This window comes from Neophocaena asiaeorientalis, unplaced genomic scaffold (assembly GCF_003031525.2).
Source record: "Neophocaena asiaeorientalis asiaeorientalis breed wild unplaced genomic scaffold, Neophocaena_asiaeorientalis_V1.1 scaffold804, whole genome shotgun sequence".
Lineage (NCBI taxonomy): Eukaryota > Metazoa > Chordata > Mammalia > Artiodactyla > Phocoenidae > Neophocaena > Neophocaena asiaeorientalis.
This window is the reverse complement of record NW_020171833.1, coordinates 446,695-469,604: the sequence shown is the minus strand read 5'-3', so window position 1 is coordinate 469,604 and position 22,910 is coordinate 446,695. Positions and strand designations below refer to the sequence as shown.

General features: G+C 39.0%; 1 protein-coding gene and 1 pseudogene across 9 annotated transcripts in view; one reads left to right on the top strand and one right to left on the bottom strand.

The window, feature by feature from the left end:
- The first annotated feature begins 15,744 nt into the window (after positions 1 to 15,744).
- ZMYM6 (zinc finger MYM-type containing 6) overlaps positions 15,745 to 22,910 on the top strand; it is a 54,666-nt gene continuing 47,500 nt past the window's right edge. For 2 of the 9 annotated variants that reach the window (XM_024741439.1, XM_024741375.1), the window contains exons 1-3: positions 15,977 to 16,140; positions 16,923 to 17,089; positions 18,431 to 18,524. In XM_024741439.1, coding sequence (XP_024597207.1) covers positions 17,013 to 17,089; positions 18,431 to 18,524 — 171 coding nt within the window. In that variant the 5' untranslated portion in view covers positions 15,977 to 16,140; positions 16,923 to 17,012. The other 7 variants (XM_024741382.1, XM_024741389.1, XM_024741411.1 and 4 more) reach the window with 7 other exon arrangements.
- Positions 18,849 to 19,230, bottom strand: LOC112397204 (40S ribosomal protein S12-like; annotated as a pseudogene).

The following is a 22,910-nucleotide window of genomic DNA, read 5'->3' as shown; positions in this document are numbered from 1 at the left end:
GCAGGCAGATTCTTAACCACTGTGCCACCAGGGAAGTCCACAAAATCCTGTCTTTTAATAAATGTACTCATGAGCAATTCCTAACAATAAATGTGTTTTACTTTCTAGGTTCATAAAGTTTGTCTCACTCAGCAAGATAAAGCAGTTGAGCCTATAAGATGTATAGGCTCCTGTTTCTAATGAATGACTCTTACGAGTAAAAAATATCCATGAGACAAGCCTTACCTTTTGTGTAGAAACTTTAAGAGAACTGGAGCAGTGAGTGCATACCCCTGATTCTGATAACAGGACTGAGGAAAAAGAAAAAAAACACTATAAAAAAAATTGAATCCTCGTTCTGGGTGAGGACTTCCATCGGGTGTGCAAACTGCTTGTCCCTGCATCTGCAGGCAGACTCTCAACCACTGTGCCACCAGGGAAGCCCCAGTTATCTAATTTTTGAGATATTAATTTGTGTTATTTGTTGTACACTTTTCCTCCCTTGCATCATTATCTCAGGGATTTTAGTAGGACCAAAAGCAGAAGCTGTTGGAAGTCAAGAGCTGGTCTCGTGTTTTGTGAAAATTCAGTCTGACTGAAAAGAGTAAGAAATTATCCAGGGAGGGAGGGAGAGAGAGAGAGAGTTGTTTGGGGAGACAGGAGGCGGAGACATGCCTTAGAGGAAACCAAGGAAGAAAAGATTTCAGAATTACAGGAAGAGGACGAAGGTCTATAGTTCTGTGATTTTAGGGGACCTGCAACATGTTCTTCAACCGCATTATGGGGAGAGTGCTGGACCCTGAGAATAAGGAGTTACATCCTTGCCGAAGATACTCATGATCAAGCCACTGGTCCTGATGAGAACCTGCAGACTGGGGCAATGGTTATCTCTGATGTAACCAGTCTGGACTAGTGAGCTAATAGCTGCAGAGATTCCATGATGCTTTGGTGGCGAGTAAGACCCACCATGGGACCTATACATACCTCTGGTGGCATTCTTCTTGGGAACACCAATAATGACTGAGATTAAATTTTCTGCCAGCGTAAGCATGAGGTCTCAGATTTAGATTTAAGCTGATTATGAGAAAACAAGTAAGTTATTTCCTCCATACTTGCATATGCCCTAAAATTCATACCTGTTACTTTTGGATGAAGCATGGGAACCCAACTTGTTTCCTTGACTTACCTCTTTTAAATAAGTATCTAAAGAGAGAAGCCCAGTAGGAGTCAAGCCATAGTCCAAGAAAAGCCCTCAGGATCTCATCCATAATCAATGACATTCATACCGTTAGGAAAACACCCAGATATTAAGAGTATCCTGCTTTTGGCCCAAGAGTAGGAGTTCAGAAAGAATGGGAATTAATACCACAACTTTATTCTTTGTATTCTATGCCCTCCCCGCAAAAAACAGGCTTCATTTATTTTTTCAAAGTCTAGTGCTAAAATTGCTTCATTTGATTATCCCATTTGGGTAGTATATCCATTTAGCATGCTTGTTTGCAAGAATTATATAACTCAACTTTAACAGGTTTAAACAATAAAAGGAATGCATTGAGTCATAAAATTGAACAGTATAGAAAGAAGATAAACTCCATACTTGTCTGGACTAGGTTGTATTTTTCTGTAATTCTCTCAGCTCTACCCTCTTTTTTTTTAGTTGAAATATAGTTGACTTATGTACGTTAGTTTCGGGTGTATTACATAATGAAGCTCTGCCTTTTTAAAAGATTTTTAAACATCTTTATTGAAGTATAATTGCTTTACATTGTTGTGTTAGTTTCTGCTGTATAACAAAGTGAATCAACTATACATATACATGTATCCCTATATCCCCTCCCTCTTGTGTCTCCCTCCCACCCCTTGCGGAGCACAGGCTCCGGACGCGCAAGCTCAGCGTCCATGGCTTACGGGCCCAGCCGCTCCGCGGCATGTGGGATCTTCCCGGACTGGGGCACGAACCCACGTCCCCTGCATCGGCAGGCGGACTCTCAACCACTGTGCCACCAGGGAAGCCCCAGCTCTGCCTTCTTTGATTGACTTTATTTTCAAGCTGGCCTCCTTCATGGTAGCAAGCTCATTACCATGGAGTATACTTTCTCATTCACAACCAGCTGGCCTATCTGGGATCTTGTGCTGATTTTGAACTAATTAGCGTGGTAAGGAGTCTAGGATACTGTTACTGAATTATATCAGGGACAACCCTTGGAATTGAGTGGTAGTATCAGTCCTCTTTGAAGCACATGGCTACCACACAGTGAGGACAGTTGGAATGGAGGATTGCATAAGTAGCATCATTTCAAATACATTTTAAAAAATAACTCACGGAAAGAAGATAAGGGAAAATATGCTAAATGTAAAGAATTGCTGTCTTTGAGACAATGAGACTGAGGGTAGATTTCTTTTTCCCTTACAACTTAAAATATTTATTTCTTTATTTATCTCCCCCACCACCTCAACCATAACCTTGTATCACTTTTATAATGGGGAAAAATCCTCATAAATTTGCTGGGAAAAAAAAATCAAGAGTCAAAGAACGATGCAAAACTGTAGTGTGAGATTTCACCAGCTTGTGAGTACGTAGCTAACTGGCAATATGTGGAACAATGTGCCACAGGGAGAGTAAGAATGTGTCAATTCTGTTTGTCTCCTTGAAGAGCCCTTCTCCCTCCTCAAAGTTCTTTATGCTAAAAAAAAATTTTTTTTTAAAGCACCTTAATTATGTGTCTCAGGACAATTCTTTGAAATACATTTTAGATTTTATTGGCTGGTTATCACACAAACAAACTCAGACGAAACTCTTTGTGTGAGTCTTGCTCTGCATCTCTGCCTCACGTGCACTTTCTCTGTTTCTGAAACTGGGTGTCTTTGCCTCTTACATCTTATTTCCTAGCACTTAACACAATAGTGGACAAGGAGTCACTGGATAAATGTTTGTTTAATGAATGGATCAGTGAATGTATCATTTCTGCCTCAGGATGTCTTTGTTTCTATTTCTCATTGTTACTGTCTCTGGACTATGAATACAAATGACCAAATACTAAATAAATTCACCTTGAAATTGGCTTATTTTTTTCAGCTGATATTAAATCTTACAGGGGCCTGGCATTTGGCACTGTTCCGCAGTGTTTCCATCATGACCTCAATGGAACTCTTGGAGTCACTTAATCTGGGCCAACCTAGTTGGTAATATCTGAAATAATAGTATTCTTTTCCTGCTAGCTCATCTTCCCATTTTAAAGATCAGCATATAACAATACTATCTTTGGAGTCAGACAGCCCATGTGTAAATTCTGGCTCTCTCATTTACTAGTTGAATGACCTTGGGCATTAACCTGTGTGAGCCTCAGTTTCCTCATGTGTAAAATGGAAATGACAATAATACTTTATGGGGCTGCTGAGAAGATCAAACAGGACAATGTATATAAAGCATAATATCTGCCCAAAAGTAAGTGCTGAATATCAGTAATTATTAATTAACAGATATCTGTTGAGTGTTGTTTATGTGACAGGCACTATACTAGATGGTGGGGATTAAAAAAAGCACCAAGATAGACACAAATTCCTGCCTTCATAGAGCTGGTCTAGTGGGGGATTTTGACATGTAACTAGGTATTACCAACATGACCCTATGAGAGTGGAAGTATGGGATGCTGGGAGGCCCATAAAAGTTCCCATCTAGCTCAGGTTTGGAGGTCAAGGAAGGCTTCCAGGAGAAAATAACATAAAAGTTGATATAAGAAGTCTGAGTAGGACTTAGCCAGGCAAAGAGAAGGGGGAAGAGTATTCTAGGAACAGCCTGTTCAAAGGCTGAGGCAAGAAAGAGCTTGAAGCATTTGAGGAATTGAAATAAATTCAGTATTATTGAAGCCTATTATACAAAGTGGAAGGAGTAGCTAGAATTGAGGCTGGAAGTAGATGGGGGTCACATCATGTTGGGCCTTATAAACTAGGTTAGGGAGTGGGAAGGGTAGTGGGAAGACAAAAGAATTTTAATCAAGGAAGTTACTTGATCGGATTTACACTTTAGAAAAATTGCTTTGGCTGGTTGGGGGTAAGGGTAGGAAGGGCAGAATAGCTGTAGGTACAGAGACCACTTCTGAAGACCAGTTCAGAGAGTGCTGTAGTAATCCAAATCAGAGATGATGGTGGTCTGACCCAGGAGTAGAAGTGGGGATGGAGAAAAAAGGACCTATTAAAGAGATGTTTAAGAGAAAATCACTGTGGATTCGTATGAGATGAAGGAGTTAAGCATGATGATCAGAAAACCTGGTAGGGAATTCCCTGGCAGTCCAGTGGTTAGGACTTCGCACTTCCACTGCCAATTGGGGGGGGGGCGGTGGTGGTGAAAAGAAAACCTGGTGGATGGTTGTATCATTCCATGAAATAGGGAACACAGGAGAAGGAGAAGTAGTTGAGGGGGTGGGGCACTGGGGCAAATAATGGGTGCAATATTAAATTTGTTGAGTTTCAGGTCCTATGGAATATCCAAAGGAAAATATTTAATAGGCAGCTGGAACAGTTCAGAAGAAATATCTGGGAAAGAGTTATAGCATTGGGTCACCACAGTGTTGATGATTATAGCCACAGAAGTGGGTGATGAGAGTACACCTATTGTGGGTACAATGAGGTGAAAAGAAGACCAAAGAGAGAGATCTTGAGGAGCACTGATAATTTAAAAATCAGTACAGATATGGGAACATAGGAAAGAGATTAAAAAGAAATGACCAAGGCGTACGAGAATATGGTATCACAAAGCAGTGAATATGGTATCATAGCAGTGGATTGAAGAGTGGGTGTGATATGAAGAAATGAAAACAGTGAGTATAATCAGCTCTTCCAAGAGGTGTGTTGTTATGACAAAGAAGATAAAGTGGTAGCTGGTGAGACACTCCCTCCTTTGTAATTGGAGGAAAGAAAGAATGGTTGGTATAATTGCAGAAAACCTTGTGAGTCTGGTGCCAGGAACTGAAGAAGTTCTTACTTAATGGCTTCTATGGTATTTTCTCTATGGACTAAGAGGTCAGGTCATCTGCCATGAGTGAGATGAAAGGGTCACACATTTGAAGAGAAGGGAGAAACTCTGAATAGTCATTGTGAAGAATGAAAGAGAGAACTGACAAAAAAGGCATGGGAAGATTTCTGGACAATACCATTAGCACAGTTGAGGTTGAGGAACTTGAATGTATATTCATGCCAGCCTGGTAGGCTGTATGATTTTTTACCAACAATAGTAAGCAGCCCAGGTGTAGGCATGGAGAAGTTGATTCAGGGTTGTTTTTTCCAGGTAGGTACAACAGAAGGGCCACAGGAGAAAGGTGAGTGTATTGGCAAGTGACTAGTACAAAAATCTAAAAGGAAGAGAAGAGAGTGGAAGGTTAATAGGATGAAAATAGATTGATTAAGGAACCAGATGTCTTCATAAGATAGAAGTATAGCTTTAGAGAGAGAAATTGAGTGAGAAAATAGAAAAGATAGAAGGCTGTAGTCAGAAAGTGGGATACCTTAATATATTATTTCACAGGTGGAGCAAATTTAGGTGGTCGAAGGATTCAGATTGTGGCCATTGGATGTGAGGTTTCCATGATTTTGGTTACAAACATCTGGCCAATTGCATAGTATTTTATTATGTCTGGTATGTAAAGGGTATACAGGTTGAGTTAACTTTTTTTTTTTTTTTTTTTTTTGAGTTAACTTCTCTTTCCTTATGCTCCCAGAGTATCTCTTCTGTAATACTCACCACACTGTAGACTAATTATCTGTTTGGTTGTCTGTCCTTCTCAGAAAGTGTATGTGGCACAGTTTCCCTGATTCTTTCAACCAACCCTTTATTCCAGTCCCCCATTTATTACATTCCCTTCTTCCTAAGGAGTAGTAAAAGCATATTATCTACTTTGTGACTTATGATTCAGTATTTGCAGCCTCAGCGGCCATGGCTCACGGGCCTAGCCGCTCCGCGGCATGTGGGATCTTCCCGGACCAGGGCTCGAACCCGTGTCCCCTGCATCGGCAGGCAGACTCTCACCCACTGCGCCACCAGGGAAGCCCATGATTCAGTATATTTGATGGATTCTTTTACATCCAGGGGACTTTTGTGCCTGGGGAAGAATACTCAACAGCTACTTGTTTGTTGCTTAACACCCAATTTACTAAAGTCATATTTCTAATAAACAATATGTTGAAATCATTTTTTTCTTGAGCATTAAACATGGAATACACGTTTGATTAATTTCCTTAAACAATTTAAACTGCAGTTACAAATTTAATATGGCTGATACTTTATTTTGTCCCCTGCATTGGCAGGCGGATTCTTAACCCCTGCGCCACCAGGGAAGTCCCTGGCTGATACTTTTGAATATCTCATATGCCTTAAAAATCAGCAAAGCATGTACAAATGCAAAGATTACACAATTGACTACACATATTTAACCTATTCAATGCCATAGGTTAAATATTACTGCATTATTTTTGCACTGTTTTTATACCTCTTAAGTTTATACCTATATTATACCTATACTTTGTTATCTTCTTAAGGTTTCGGTAATATTATTTTAAATATTTCTGGGATTTCAGAAATATTACCAAATTCAATAGAAAAAAAATTGCAATTTTAGACCAGTTGAGGTTCTGGGATCTGCGATATCAACTAATTCTTTCTTAGTTGGGATTTAAGACCTAGTTTTGCTGTTCAAGGTAATTTAGACTAATTTAAAAGCCTTTTTTTAAGTAATAAAATTTTAAAAAATATCATAAGACATAACTCTCTGTCGTCCTTATGGTTTTTAATTTTCGAAGCTTAGTGTCTATACTGGAAACTTTGTAAGCCCTAAGTTTTGCATGATCAATAGTCCCTAATCAATCATCCTGCCATTACATAACATCATTCTGCTTGAAAACTTAGGTATTTCTAACTAGTATTTTATTATAAGTAGTAGGGCCATTTAGTTGTTTTATCACCTGAGAGATGAAAGTTTGATTCACTTTTCTCATCTTTAGAGTATCTGTTGAACTCTATTTTTACTTGCTTACTGTTAATCTGGTGCTGAGTAACTGCTGGACTGTCTTTTATCTGGTCATGATAATTTTATGAAATCACTAGTGCTGATGGCTCCTTCCTATACTTGGTACTTTTAATTTTTTTTATTTAAAAAAAATTTATTTGGTTGCACTGGGTCTTAGTTGTGGCAGGTGGGCTCCTTAGTTGTGGCTTGCCAGCTCCTTAGTTGCAGCAGGCGGGCTCCTTAGTTACAGCTCAAGGGCTCCTTAGTTGTGACGTGCAAACTCTTTTTTTTTTAATCTTTATTGGAGTATAATTGCTTTACAATAGTGTGTTAGTTTCTGCTTTATAACAAAGTGAATCAGTTATACATATACATATGTTCCCATATCTCTTCCCTCTTGTGTCACCCTTCCTCCCACCCTCCCTATCCCACCCCTCTAGGTGGTCACAAAGCACCAAGCTACCTCCCTGTGCTATGCGGCTGCTTCCCACTAGCTACCTATTTTACGTTTGGTAGTGTATATATGTCCATGCCACTCTCTCACTTTGTCCCAGCTTACCCTTCCCCCTCCCCATATCCTCAAGTCCATTCTCTAGTAGGTCTGTGTCTTTATTCCTGTCTTTTTTCTTAGATTTCATACATATGTGTTAGCATATGGTATTTGTCTTTCTCTTTCTGACTTACTTCACTCTGTATGATGGACTCTAGGTCCATCCACCTCACTACAGATAACTCAATTTCGTTTCTTTTTATGGCTGAGTAATATTCCATTGTATATATGTGCCACATCTTCTTTATCCATTCATCTGTTGATGGACACTTAGGTTGCTTCCATGTCCTGGCTATTGTAAATAGAGCTGCAATGAACATTGTGGTACATGACTCTTTTTGAATTATGGTTTTCTCAGGGTATATGCCCAGTAGTGGGATTGCTGGGTCATATGGTAGTTCTATTTGTAGTTTTTTAAGGAACCTCCATACTGTTCTCCATAGTGGCTGTACCAATTCACATTCCCACCAGCAGTGCAGCATGCATGTCCCCCTGACCAGGGATTGAACCCGGGCCCCCTGCATTGGGAGCATGGAGTTTTATCCACTGTGCCACCAGGGAAGTCCCCTACTCAGTACTTTTTAAAGGTGCTTTGGCTTATTCATAAATTTTTGGTTCAAAAAATATATATATATATATACACACACACACATACATACATACATAGAACATAAACATAAGTAAATTATATGTAGGTATATTTAAATCAACATACCCTTTACAGAAGAAAAAATACATGTGCATTCACACCTCTACTTGCAGATACACATGTAACTCATTATTAAATGTATCATATTGTATTCATCCTTTTATTGTATTAAAGCTATTTTTCTCTTTTCAGTCTTAGTATGGATGTATAACCTTTATAGATTTGAATTATTCCAATTAACCCAAATTATGATGTTTTACAATCAAATTATTACAAGTTGGTCAGAAGAAAACATAGGTATAAATCATAGCAATATTTTTTGGATGCCTCCTAAGGCAAAAGAAACAAGAGCAAAGATAAACAAATGAGACCAAATTAAACTTAAAAACTTTTGCACAGCAAAGGAATCCATCAACAGTGAGAAGACAACATACTGAATGGGAGAAAATATTTGCAAATGATATGACTGATAGGGGTTAATATTGAAAATATACAAACAGCTCATATAACTCAGTAACAAAAAAGACCAAAAAACAAACCAACAACCTGATTAAAAAATAGGCAGAAGACCTGAATAGACATTTTTCTGAAAAATATATATCAGATGGCTGAAAGGCACATGAAAAGATACTCAACATTGCTAACAGTCAGAGAAATGCAAACCAAAACCACAATGAGATATTACCTCACACCTCTCAGAATGACTATCATCAAAAAGTCTACAAATAACAGATATTGGTGAGGATGTGAAGAAAAGGGAACCTTAGCACACTCTTGGTGGGAATGTAAATTGGTGCACCCACTATGGAAAACAGTGTGGAGGTTCCTCAACTAAAAACGGAACTACTATATGATCCAGCAATTCCAATCCTTTGGTTATATATATGAAGAAAACGAAAACACTAATTCAAAAACATATATGCACCTCAAAGTCTATAGCAGCATTATTTACAATTACCTAAGTGTCCATCAACAGATGAATGGATAAATAAAATGTGGTATATATATACAATGGATTATTACTCAGCCATAAAAAAAGAATGAAATTCTTGGGAATTCCCTGGTGGTCCGTGGTTAGGACTCAGTGCTTTCACTGCTGGGGCCCAGTTTCGATCACTGGTGGGGGACTAAGATCCCATAAGCTGTGTGGCATGGCAAAACAAAAACAAAAACAAAAATACCTAACCAGTAGGGAAATTGAATCAGTAATAAGAAGAAAATCCTCAACAAAGAAAAGCCTAGGACCATATGTCATCACTGATGATGAAAAAAAGAATGGAATTCTACCATTTGCAATGACATAGACCTAGAGGATATGATGCTTAGTGAAATAAGTCAAAGAAAGACAAATACTTTGTGTTATCACTCACATGTGGAATCTGAAAAATAAAACAAACAAATGAATACAAGAAAAGAAAAACAGACTCACAGTTATAGACAACAAACTAGTGGCTACCAGTGGGGAGAGGGAATGGGGGAGAGACAAGATAGGGGTAGGGAATTAAGAGACACAAACTGAAAAGTAAATAATTTAAAATAAAATAAAATAATTGCAAGTTGGTCAGTGAGCACATCTTTAAGCTTTGGCCTTTTAGCTCTGCCCCTGACATCCTTGAAACACTCTTGACACAACAGAATGTTCCAAAGCCATACTGATTTTTCTCCTGCCCCATAGAATCATCTACTCTGCAATGAGTTCCAGATTCTTTTGGTGGGAAAAAACCACCAGAGACCAAATTTAGGTTTCAAGGGTGTACACAAGAGTAAATGTTGGGCAAAAATATTACAGCTGCTACTGGCCTCTTTTAGTATTGAAAAACCTGGAAAAATATATGTATTTTAAGCTTATGGCAAATTTGTAGTCATCAAAACAACATGGTACTGACATAAGTATTGACATATAGGTCAATGGAAAAAAATTGTGAGACCAGAAATAAACCTTCACGTCAATTCATTTCCACAAGCATTCCAACATAATTCAGTGGGGGAAAGAACAGTCTTTGTAACAAATGGGGATGGGACAACTGGTATCCACATACAAAAGAGTGAAGTTGGACCCCCTACCTCACACTATATACAAAATTAACTCAAAATAGATCAAGACCTAAATGTAAGAGCTAAAACTATAAAATCCTTGAAGAAGACATAGACATAAATCTCTGTGACATTGGATTAGGCAATGGTTTCTTAGATATGACACTGAAAAGCACAAGCAACAGAAGAAAATAAATTGGACATCAGTAAAATTAAAGATTCCATCAAGAGAGTAAAAATGCAACCCACAGAATGGGATAAAATCTTTGCAAATCACGTATCTGATAGGGGCATTGCAATAAGAATATATAAAGAACTTTTATATCTCAATAACAAAAAGACAAGCCAGTTAATGGACAAATGATCTGAATAGACATTTCTCCAAAGAAGATCAACAATTGGCCAATAAGCACATGAAAATATGCTCAACATCATTAGTCATCAGGGAAATGCAAATTAAAACCACAATGAAATACAACTCCACACCCACTAAGACAGCTATCAGCAAAAAGAGAGATAATAATAAATGTTTAGAGGATGAGAAGAAAATGAAACTCTCATACACTGCTAGAGGGAATGCAAAAAAGGTACACCACTTTGGAAAACAATCTCAAGTGGTTAAACACAGACCTACTATATAATTTATCAATGCCATTCTTAGGTATATACCCAAGAGAAATAAAAACCTATGTCCACATATGAACTTGCACCTGATTGTACATAGCACCATTATTCATTATAATCAAAAGTCCATTAAATGATAAATGGATAAATAAAATATGGTAATCCATCCATATTAATTGACAATAAGAATAAAATACTGATACATGCTGAAATGTGGATGAACCTTGAAAACATGCTAAGTGAAAGAAGTCAGTCACAAAAGTCCACATGTTGTATGATTCTATTTATAAAAAATGTTTAGAATAGGCAAATCTATAGAGAAATAAAGTAGACTGGTAGTTGCCTAGGAGTTGGGAGGAAATGAGGAGTGATGGCTAATAGATACAGGGTTTCTTTTTGGGGTGATGAAAATGTTCTGATGTTGATTGTGGTAATGGTCGCACAATTTTGTGAATACACAAAATCCATCGAATTGTACATTTTATTTTTATTTATTTATTTATTTGGCTGTGCCATGTGGCATGTGGGATCTTACTTCCCTGACCAGGGATCGAACTTGTGCCCCCTGTAGTGGAAGCGCAAAGTCTTAACCACTGGACTTCCAGGGAAGTCCCGAATTGTACACTTTAAATGGGTATATTGTATGGTATGTGAATTACATCTTAATAAAGCTATTACAAATTTTTAAAAAAGAAACCCATTCTGTGAGAGCCACTTACAAGATACGCCCAATCTATTTATTTATTTATTTATTTATTTATGGCTGTGTTGGGTCTTCGTTTCTGTGCGAGGGCTTTCTCTAGTTGTGGCGAGTGGGGGCCACTCTTCATCGTGGTGCACGGGCCTCTCACTGTCGCAGCCTCTCTTGTTGAGGAGCACAGGCTCCAGACGTGCAGGCTCAGTAGTTGTGGCTCACGGGCCCAGTTGCCCCGCGGCATGTGGGATCTTCCCAGACCAGGGCTCGAACCCATGTCCCCTGCATTGGCAGGTGGATTCTTAACCACTGCACCACCAGGGAAGCCCACGCCAACTCTTAGTTGCGGCATGTGGGATCTAGTTCCCTGACCTGGGATTGAACCCAGGCCCCCTACATTGGGAGCACAGAGTCTTAGCCACTGGACCACCAGGGAAGTCCCCCGCCATTTCTTATTTTGATGATATTGTGCTAGCTGGAGAGACTGTCCTGGACCCTTTATATTTTGTCTAATTTCTGCTTGAAAACAAAATCGTTCCTTCTTTAGCTTATTTCTCTTTTACAATAGCTTATCACAGATGGTTAAAATAAATCAATAGGCACTTTTAGTATTCTTTCTGGAAATCCCCTAATCTAGGTCCACAAGTTCATTAAGTACATTTTCTATCTTCTAAGTTAGTACAGGTGGCAGCACTGCCAAACATTTTGTCACTACATAACACTGGTTAGTCTTTTTCTAGCCTCCAATAACAATTTCTTGACTGCTCTTCCAAACTCCACTAAGAGTTTCCTTGCTGTCTTTCCAGACCCTGCCTGCTGCCTGGTCCCAAAGCCAATGTTGTCTGTTTTAGGTTTTAGGATTGGCAGTACTCCACTTCTAGATATTAATTCTGGAACAGATACCTATTGCTAAATAACAAAGCACCCCAGAAGTTACTTACTTAAAACAAAAACCATTTACTTACTTGTGATTCTACAATTTGGGCTTAGTTAGGCAATTCTTCTGCCTGAGCTTGCTCATGAAGCTGCAGTCAGCTAGCAACCTGGGGAATCTAAGGTGGTTCCACTCACAGGTATGGGGCCTTGGTGCTGGCCATGGGGCCACTCTTTGCATGACTTTTCATCATTCAGTAGTTTAACCCATCTAACTTTGATATGTTGTAGGAATGTTCCAAGAAAGTAAAAGCAGAAGGTGTGGGACTTCCCTGGTGGCACAATGGTTAAGAATCTGCCTGCCAATGCAGGGGACACAGGTTTGAGCCCTGGTCTGGGAAGATCCCACATGCCATGGAGCAACTAACCCTGTGGGCCACAACTACGGAGCCTGCATTCTAGAGCCCACGAGCCACGACTACTGAGGCTGTGTGCCACAACTACTGAAGCCCGCGGGCCTAGAGCCTGTGCTCCACAAGAGAAGCCACCTCAGTGAGAAGTCCGCACACTGCAACAAAGAGTAGCTCCCACTTGCTACAACTAGAGAAAGCTCATGTGCAGCAACAAAGACCCAATGCAGCCAAAAGAAAAACCAGAAGCTGCAAGGACTATAAGGCCTATGCTTGAGAGTTCACATGACATCGGTTCTCCAATACTCTATAAGTCAAGATAATTCACAAGGCCCAGCCCAGAAACAAGGGGTAGGGAAATAGACTCCCTTTCTTGATGGGAGGAGTTGCAAACAATACAACATATTTAACCCCCCACAGGTGACTGCAAAAATTCTAAAGCAAATATAGTATTTAATGATTTTATGTTGAAAGCAACATAGCAGGAAGAAGATACAGATGCCCAATGTCACTATTTCCATTTAACACATTGCTAGAGGTTTTAGCCAGCACAATAAGGCAAGAAAATTAAATAAATAAAAGTTATCTGCTTGGAAAGGAAGAGATGATTTGTCATTATTCTATACATAGTTGGAAAACTAAAAAAATTTTAAAAAATATATAGATAAACTGTTAGAATTAATAAATGAATTTAGCAATTGTGCTGGCTTCAAGACCAACATACAAAAGTCAATTGTAGTTCTACAATTGAAATGAACTGTTAGAAAATGAAATTTTACCATTTAAAATGACATAAAATATCAAAGATCCAGAAAAACATCTTAAAAGGATGTTAGCTCTCTATACTTAAAAACTACAAAACATTATTAAATTACAGGCATTTAAATAAATGGAGAGATATACCATTTTCATGGATTGGAGGAGTCAACACTATATAATGCTATCTTAGTTTCCTGGGCCTGCTGTCATAAAGTGTTACTAATAAAAATTTATTGTCTCATAGTTCAGGAGGCTTGAAGGCTAAAATCAAGGTTTCAGTAGGGCCATTCTCTCTTTGAAATCTGTATGGGAGAATCTTTCCTTACCTCTTCTAGTTTCTTGTGTTTAACACCAATCCTTGACATTCCTTGGCTTGCAGTTGCAGCACTTCAATCTCTGCCCCAATTGTCAACTGGTATTCTCCCTTCATGTGTCCATCTCTACATCTCTTCTTATAAGGACACCAGTCATACTTGATTAAGGCCAACCCTACTCCAATATGACCTTGTCTTAAATAATTACATCTGCAACAACTGTATTCCCAAATGAGGTCACATTCTGAGGGTTAGTACTTCAACATATTTTTTGGGGGGAAACAATTCAACACAGTGAATAACAAATGGCAATTTTCCAAAACAGGTCTACAGCCTTAGTGTAATACTAAACAAAATCCTTGCTGATTCTAAAATTTATAAGGAAAATTTTGTCACATTTGGCAAGATGATTCTAAAATGTATATAAATATGCAAAGGACCAAGAAAAGCCAAGACAGTCTTGGAGAACATAATGGGACAAAGGACTTTTTCTACCAGATATCAAGTTTTATTATAAAGCTACTACAGAAATAAAGACAGTGTGATATTTCCACAAAAAGAGACAAAAGGAATAGATTACATAGTCTTCAAACAAACCTGCATTTATGACAACTTATACATATACAGGTGATGATAAAGAACAGTGGGGGAAAGCACAGACTTTTAAACAACAGCACTTAATCAGTTTAACATTCACATGGAAAAATGAAACCTGACTTACTTCACAGCATACAGAAGATACAATTTTAGATGGATTGTAGATCTAAATGAGAAAGACAAAGTAATAACAATTCCATAAGTCAATCAGAACCTTTGGTAGGAAAATATTTCTTGACAGGACACAAGAAACACTAAGCATAAAGGTCTTTTATGTTCATCAAAGGACACCAGAATTTATATCCATAAGAAAATGGCAGACAGTCCAATACAAAAATGAGTAAGAGACTTGAACAGGCACTTCATAAAATAGGCTATCCATATATCAAAAAACATGAAAATGGGTTCAACCTCATTAGAAATCTGGGAAATCCAAAGTAAAATCACAACGAGATACCACTATACCCCCACCAGAATGGTTAAAATTAAAAAGATGTACAGTAGTAATTACTGGCAAGGATGTGGGGCAAATGGAATTCTTATAAATGGCTGGTGGAAGTACAAACTGAAACAACCACTTTCTAAAGTTGTTTGAAATTATCCACTTAAGTTTCATAGATACACAACAAGCAATTTCACTGCTAGGTATAAACCTTAAATATGTGTCACAAGAGGCAGGAATGTTCACAGCACTATTATTCCTAATGGCCAAACATTGGAAATAACTCAAATGTCCATCAGAAGTAGACAGTTAAACTGTAGCGCATTCATAAAGTGGAACACTATACAGCAGTCAAAACAAATAAACGACAGCCTCACAGATCATAGATGTATCTCCAAAACAATGTTGAGTGAAAACACATCAAATTTTGACTTTGAACAAGTTGATGGCTTCATTTACAGCTCCCAGACAAAAATTGTACCTCTTGGAGTTGTGGTGAGCATTAAGTGGAAAGATTCATATCAAGTGTTTACCAAACACACGGCTTAATAAATATCAGCTATTATTTATTCATGTTCTCTTGGCAGGTCACCTTTCCAGACATGGGCAATAAAGAATGGTGCAGGGCACTTAACAGCGTCATCTTACGCCCCTTAGTTTCCTCCCAACCTCTTTCTCTATCTTCTCACCATTGGGTTTTGGTCTCTTTAAGAAGTCAACCATAACTGAGGAAAGAGGAATGCTGGGAAATCCACTCAGCTCAGGTCTGGAGCATAATGGGAAAGGGGGCGGAGACTAGGGTTGCGCACGCGCAGTTGTCCGGGTGTTGCGTTGCGATGGATTAGGCGGAAAAATTCCCGTAAGAGAAAATAATCTTCGTCCCAGGGTGGGGGCCTTGGATTCTACTCCCCCTTCCCCGGTCGGTGCTCCCCGGGAGCAGGGAAGGTGAGCGCGGCCGGTAGCAGCGGGAGGGGCCGCGTGGGGCGGGGCGGCGGCCGCGCCACGTGACGAGGCGGGCGCTGGGCGGAAGCGGCGCAGTCGGGCGTTGCGGTTTCGCTGCAGGAACACGCTGACAGGCATTTGCGGGTCGCGTTTTCTCCAAAAGATACAACGTTGCAGCGTTTGTACCCTGTGACAGGCGTGGGAATTATTGGTGGGGACGAGATTTTGGGAGCGATTACGACACGAGAGCCCATAGATTGTTGTAACTGTGGCAGGTAGTCCTAAATTCTCATCTCTCGCACTGGTTATTAAGCCAGTTGCCCATTTCCATGTCTGGCTTGCCTGTTTGGGTAAAGACAACTTTGGAGAGTTTCCTTTTTGCTTCAGGTGTACTACGTCCTGTTTAGGGGAAGGGAAGTCCGCTGAATGACTAATCTTGTTTACAAGAAGGAGTTTGGGAAGCGGATCTCAGAGGGGCTCATTCCTGGGCATGGCCTTCGTGAGACCCTGCAGGTGGTCCACTTTAAGTAAGGGCATACCTGTTCATTTGTGGTGGCGACTTGCGCTCTCATCTATCTTTAAGCCGAGAGTTGGGGCCCTTATGGAGGCCTCTAGTGAAGGCTGAGTTAGAGGGGGTGGGGAGTTTGGTGTGCCCCATTTTGAGAAATATAAGCTGAGGTGGGCCTCCAAGTACTAATTCTCATGGACTTAGAAACAGTATTTCTGAGTCCTTTCTTCTAAGAGCTTGGTAACTTTCTCTCACGTGTTGGTCTGCCAGTCTAATTACCTCAGTAACTTTCAACATATAAAAGACCAGAGTATTTGTCTTTAAAGCTATCAGGGAAGTGGGAGCTATTGCTGTAAGACTTCATGTGAAGGCAGCTACCAAAGAAGCAGAAGGCAGGAAGAAAGGAGAAGAGTCATGGCCCCAGAAGAGTTGTTTTTTTTTTCAAATGCTTAGCCCTAAAACCTTGTGCTCAAAACAAAGCTTTTGATATAGATAAACATGGAAAAAAAAAAAAAAGCCTGAGTACCAATCCTTTATGTTGTGTTTTAGGAATCCAACTATCTATCACCAAGAAGAAATCTATTAGTTTTAGACCGGGGAATTCCTTTACCTAAAAAATTAGAATGAAAGAACCTTTGGATGGTGAATGTGGCAAAGCAATGGCACCGCAGCGGGGGCTTCTGGACAAAATTAAAGAAGAACCTGACAATGCTCAAGTAAGCATTTCATATTTATTTTAAAATTTAAAAAATTTCTTCTTTTCTACCTGGTGAATTCAAATTTTTAGTTAGTTTCTGACTTGTAAGGTAACCCAAACTGATTTTTTCCCCATTAGATGAGTAAATCACCTATTCTGCTCTTTGAATGAAAAAAGATCTTGGTAACTCTATTATATTTCTTTTTGTGAGAAGAAAGTAACGTGTATTACCCTTTTTCCATTGGTACCTTTTTAAAAAGTTCTCTTGTATCTGATAGTAGTTTCTATTTATTCTGTAAGTATTTGTGGTCTACTCTATGCCAGGCTCTGGGGATCCAGGAGTGAGCAAAATCAGTTTAGTCCCTTCCTTCATAGAGCTTGCAGGTTAGTAGAGGAGATAGACATTACACAAGTAATCACATGATATATATAATTACAAACTAAGACAAGTGCTGTGGAAGAAAAGCCTGAAATGGGGAATCTGACCTAGTTTTGATTGGGGGTAGGGGGCTAGAGAAGGATTTGTCAGCCAAATTATGAAGAATGAATTGACTAGGTGAAGGCATGGAGGAGAGTGTTCCAGGTAGAGTGATCTGCATACAGGAAAGCTCTGATTTGGGAAGATGCTTGGTTCTTTTGAAGGACTGCAAGACCAGTGGGCCTGGAACAGAAGAGGTGCAAAAATGGTGATGACGATGATAATGATGATCATAATAACAATACTAATAGTGATATTAATATGTCAATATGTAGAGTATATTATATCATAATAACGTGATCTTATAAATACTAACTTATTACTGTTAACACTTATATGTACTTAGACTGTGCCAGGCACCATTCTCACAACCATATTATTAGCCCCATTTTAGAGATGAGGAAACCAAGTACAAAGAGGTCAAGCAGTTTACCACAGATCACAGCTCATAAATAGCAAAGATTGGATTCAAACCCAGGTATCAGACTTCAGAGCCTATGCTATCCTACTTCTAGGATGAGGCAGTGTAGGTAGTTTGGGGCCAGATTATGCAGAACCTTGTGGACCTTGTTACGAATTTTGGTCTCCTGAGAGCTTTGGGAAGCCATTGTAGGGTTTTACTTGGGAGAATAAGATAAACATGTTTGGAAAGATCATATGGCTACCTTTTAGGGACCCAGATTGGAAATCTGTGGAGATTAGTGTGGAGAGACCAGTTAGTTGTTTTGGCAAAAAATGATTTTTTTTTTTCCTTCATGGACAGTTCTTTTGCTTTATACTCTAGTTATTGGCTTCATTGCATAAGCAAATCAATAATATTGAAAATATAAATAATAAAATAAGTAATAGTGATAATACTCTATTTCTCTTATTATCTCAAAGGCAGTGTCATTCCAGGACAGGGATGTCAAGTAGATGTTGTCTTGTTCATCCACTCCACGCCTTCCTAAAATGCTGTGCTGCGAAGGGTTCTGAGGTAGTGTCTACAGGATGTGGGGTGGGGGATGGTGGTATCCATGACACTTATTTTCCCTCCAGATGGTAAATTCTTTCTCTTCTTTTGCCAGAAGTAACCATTTGTTTGTCAAGTTTTGTGGGTTCTACCTTTTAAGAATTTTTTTTACCTTGCCCTTTCCTCCCTGTTTTATTATTTCTCATCTGGACTTTTATAACAGTTTCCTATTCATCGTCATGTCTTCAGTCACATATCTCACCAAAACTCTGTATAGTGATACTCTTTTTTTTTTTTTTTTTTTTTTGAGGAACAAGAGCCAAGTTTTTAATTTGATCATTTCTTCTATTAGAAGTACTCCTTAATGACATCCTTGGTCTGAGACTCTTTGCTTAACCACCACACAACTGCAACCATCCGCTTTACAGGGTTTTTCCTGTCTGTCAGTTTTACAGAGGCCTACCCATTCCCCTAGTTTCTTGTTACCATCAACCTTAATTAGGTTGATTTGTCATTCAGCACAAGGGCCTTTACCAACTTGACATAAGCTCATCAGAATTGGATGCAAGCACACAGAGATGGGATTGGCACTTGTCTAAGGCTTTGGCAGCTTCGGAATCCCACATGCTAGGCTGTCCTGGATGAGGGTGGTCTTCAGCACCTCTTGTAAAGCAGTATTAATGTCCATTACACCTCCAGTGGAAATGCTTTCCTCCACCAAGGTGGTGGGTTATGGCCACAGCAATGGGTTATGGGTGGAGCCGAATCTTGAATGCACTGGGGCCTCTACCTCCCATGCAATTCCCCAGCAACAGGGAAAGAGCACTATGGTGCTCTTTATAGATCTGATGACACTGCTCTCTTTAAAGACCCTGTCTCCTCATGCGGGATAAAGCATAAACTTTTTCGTGTGGCATCCGAACTATCCATGTTTAGGCCTTTGTTTTCCTCTTCAGTGTCGTCACTCATCCTTCCCACCTTTTCTTTCTTTTTTTTTTAACATCTTTATTGGAGTATAATTGCTTTTCAGTGGTGTGTTAGTTTCTGCTGTATAGCAAAGTGAATCAGCTATACATAAACATATATCCCCATAGCTCCTCCCTCTTGCATCTCCCTCCCATCCTCCCTAACCCACCCCTCTAGGTGGACACAAAGCACCAAGCTGATCTCCCTGTGCTATGTGGCTGCTTCCCGTTAGCTCTCTGTTTTACATTGGTAATGTGTATATGTCAATGCCACTCTCTCACTTCGTCCCAGCTTACCCTTCCCCCTCCCCATGTCCTCAAGTCCATTCTCTATGTCTTTATTCCTGTCCTACCCCTAAGTTCTTCAGAACCTTTTTTTTTTTTTTTTTTAGATTCCATATATATGTGTTAGCATATGGTATTTGTTTTTCTCTTTCTGACTTCACTCTGTATGACGGACTCTAGGTCCATCCACCTCACTACAAATAACTCAATTTCGTTTCTTTTTATGGCTGAGTAATATTCCATTGTATATATGTGCCACATCTTCTTTATCCATTCATCTGTTGATGGACACTTAGGTTGCTTCCATGTCCTGGCTATTGTAAATAGAGCTGCAATGAACATTGTGGTACATGACTCTTTTTGAATTATGGTCTACTCAGGGTATATGCCCAATAGTGCTTCCCACCTTTTCTAATCTATGCTCCTGCAAACAATTTGCATTTCACAAGAAGTTATATTCTGTTGATTTTTATTTCCTTGCCTTTGCACATGCCATTTCTTCTGCCTGTGTATCCTAAACTGGATACTTCAGCTTGGCAAAAAGTTCCTCCTCTTTTAAGATATAGTTTAACTGTCACTCAGGTAGAATTAGCCATTCTTTCTCTGTCTTTTTTTTTTTTTGTCTTTTTTTTAAATCATGTAGTGCTTTTACATTTATTATGGCATCTGGAGGTCAATGAATTTGGTTTCCTGGGTCTGGTCTTATTTGATCTCAATTCCTTGCACAATGACTGGCACATGCTCAATAATTAAAATAAAAGAGGCTGTGTTTCACAGATGAGGAAACTGAGCCTGAAGGAATAAGTGACTTCACCAAGGTCTCATGGCAAAGCTGGGATACAAAACCAGTTTTTTAAAATTCCAGATCCAATATTTCTTTCATCATACCTTGCCTGTAGTATAAAAATTTAAGAAATATTGTACTGTGAGTTACTTGAGTATTCTTTCTGTATAAAAATTGTGATAATGAAAATCCGGTTAACAGCTTACATTGTAAATTTAAGTGGATAGGGACCTACTTAGTTCCTTTTGGTTTATATTAATGCTTCAAGGTGAATAGGCTATAATTTTTCATGATTGAGAGTGTGACCTATGGTGGAAAAGCCAATTGAACAAATAGTATGTGCAATTTTTCATGTCATATTTGAATATTGGAAAATAGGAGACAAAAAATTGAAAAGTTGAGTATTTTATGATATACTAAGGGTCTGTTCTGGATATTAAAGCTATAGTTGAGCTCTCATTCAGTCGTTCAGTGACTTTTATTCCTGTTTATATAACCTAAAGCACTTGTTGAACACCATTGTAAGCAGTTTACATGTGACGCTTACAACCCTACGAGTTAAGTATGTTATTATCCCCACCTTACATACAAGGACACAGAGACACAGATGGTAACTTGCTAAACTAAATGTAACACAACTAGTAAATGGGTGAGTTAGCATTTGAACCCAGGCAGTCTGGTTCAAGAGCCCAAACCCTTAACTAGGATGCTAAGCTTTGTTAGTTATTTTGTTTTCAGAGGAGCTACAAAGATGAAAAGATAGGGCCTCTGCTCTCAAGAGAATTGATAGTGTAAGGGGGAATAAAGGTATGGAAATGGGAGAGGTAATTATTTGCTGGGTGACTTCTCCCTGCCAGAAGGTATGCTACGTATGTCTTACCTATTCTCATTTAAACTCTACAAACATAGGAGGGGAGTATCCTTACCCCATTTTACAAAGGAGGGAACTGAGGGAAGGACAGGTTAAGTAACTTACAAACTCAAAGGAAGCATCAGAGCTAGAATAGGAACTTAGTTTTGACTGGCTTCAAGCATATATTCTTTCTGTTGCCTTGTGCCACTTCTATACAGATATAAAATCACAGTATTATGTAATTACTGTAATTTTAAATATTGTGTAAGGTGCATTGGGAGCACAGGGAAAGGATCCCTTATGTCTGTCTAGGGAGGAGAGGAAGGCTTCACAGGGTGGGTAGCGCTTGAGTTATAGCAGTTGATGGAGATCTTCAGACAGAGAAGAGCATGTGCCAAGTCATGGAGGGGTGAGAGAATGCGCTGTGTTTAGTGGTTGAGTATTTCAACAGTAAAGTGGGAGAAGAGAATAGATTTTAGATGTTCAGGTAGAATTGATCCAACTTAGAGACAGCAAATGAAGTATGAGGGTCAAGGAGGATCCAGGAATACTCAAGAGGTTTCTGGCTTCAGTAAGTTGAGTTTGTGACAATACCATTTACTGAGGGGCTAGGAACAGGATTTGGGGGGAAGTAATAAGTATTGGAATCTGTTGTGTTAAGGGGCTCGTGGGACATTCAAGTGGTAGTTTGCACTGGGAGGCATTTGCCCATATGGATGTGGTATTTAGAGATTAGAGAGTTATCTACCTGTAGGTATAGTGTTGCCAGATAAAAATGTAGAATGCTCAGTTAAATTTGATTACCAAATGAACAATGAATATTTTTTCATATAAGTATGTTGCATGCAATGTTTGGGGCTTACTTATACTAAAGAATTATTTGTTGTTTATTTGAAATTCAAATTTAACTGGTCATTTTATATTTTTATTTGCTATATCTGATGACCCTATATAGGTGATAGTTGAAGTCATGAAGGTGGATGAGATTGTTCAGGGAACAAAAGTAGAGAAAAGAGAGTAGCGCTCAGGATAGAAAGCTGGGAACTAGATTAATTTAGTGCTTCAAAATGGCTTCAAAGTAGTCCCTCAAGCAGCAGACTCATCATTACCTGGGAACTTGTTAGAAACGTATATTCTTGGGCCCTGCTCCAGACCTGCTGAATCAGAAATTCTGAGGCTGAAACCCAACACTCTATGTCTTAATAAGACTTTTAGGGGCTTCTGATGCCACTGAATTTGGAACCATTGACTTCAGGGGTGAATATAAGATCAATGAAGGATACTAAGAAATAGTAATGATGAATTGAAGTAATAACATAATCCGAAGACAACCAGTGGAATCATTGGCAGTGTCAGATGTTTCTGAGAAGCCAAGTAAGATAAAACCTAAAATTGTTTGTTGAATTATGCAATAGTGAGATGATTGGTTATCTTAAAACACCTTCAGTTGAAGCAGTAGCCTGATTGCATTGTGTTCAGGAGGGAGTCAAAGTGAGGAAGTAGAGAAAGAATGGAATACTTTT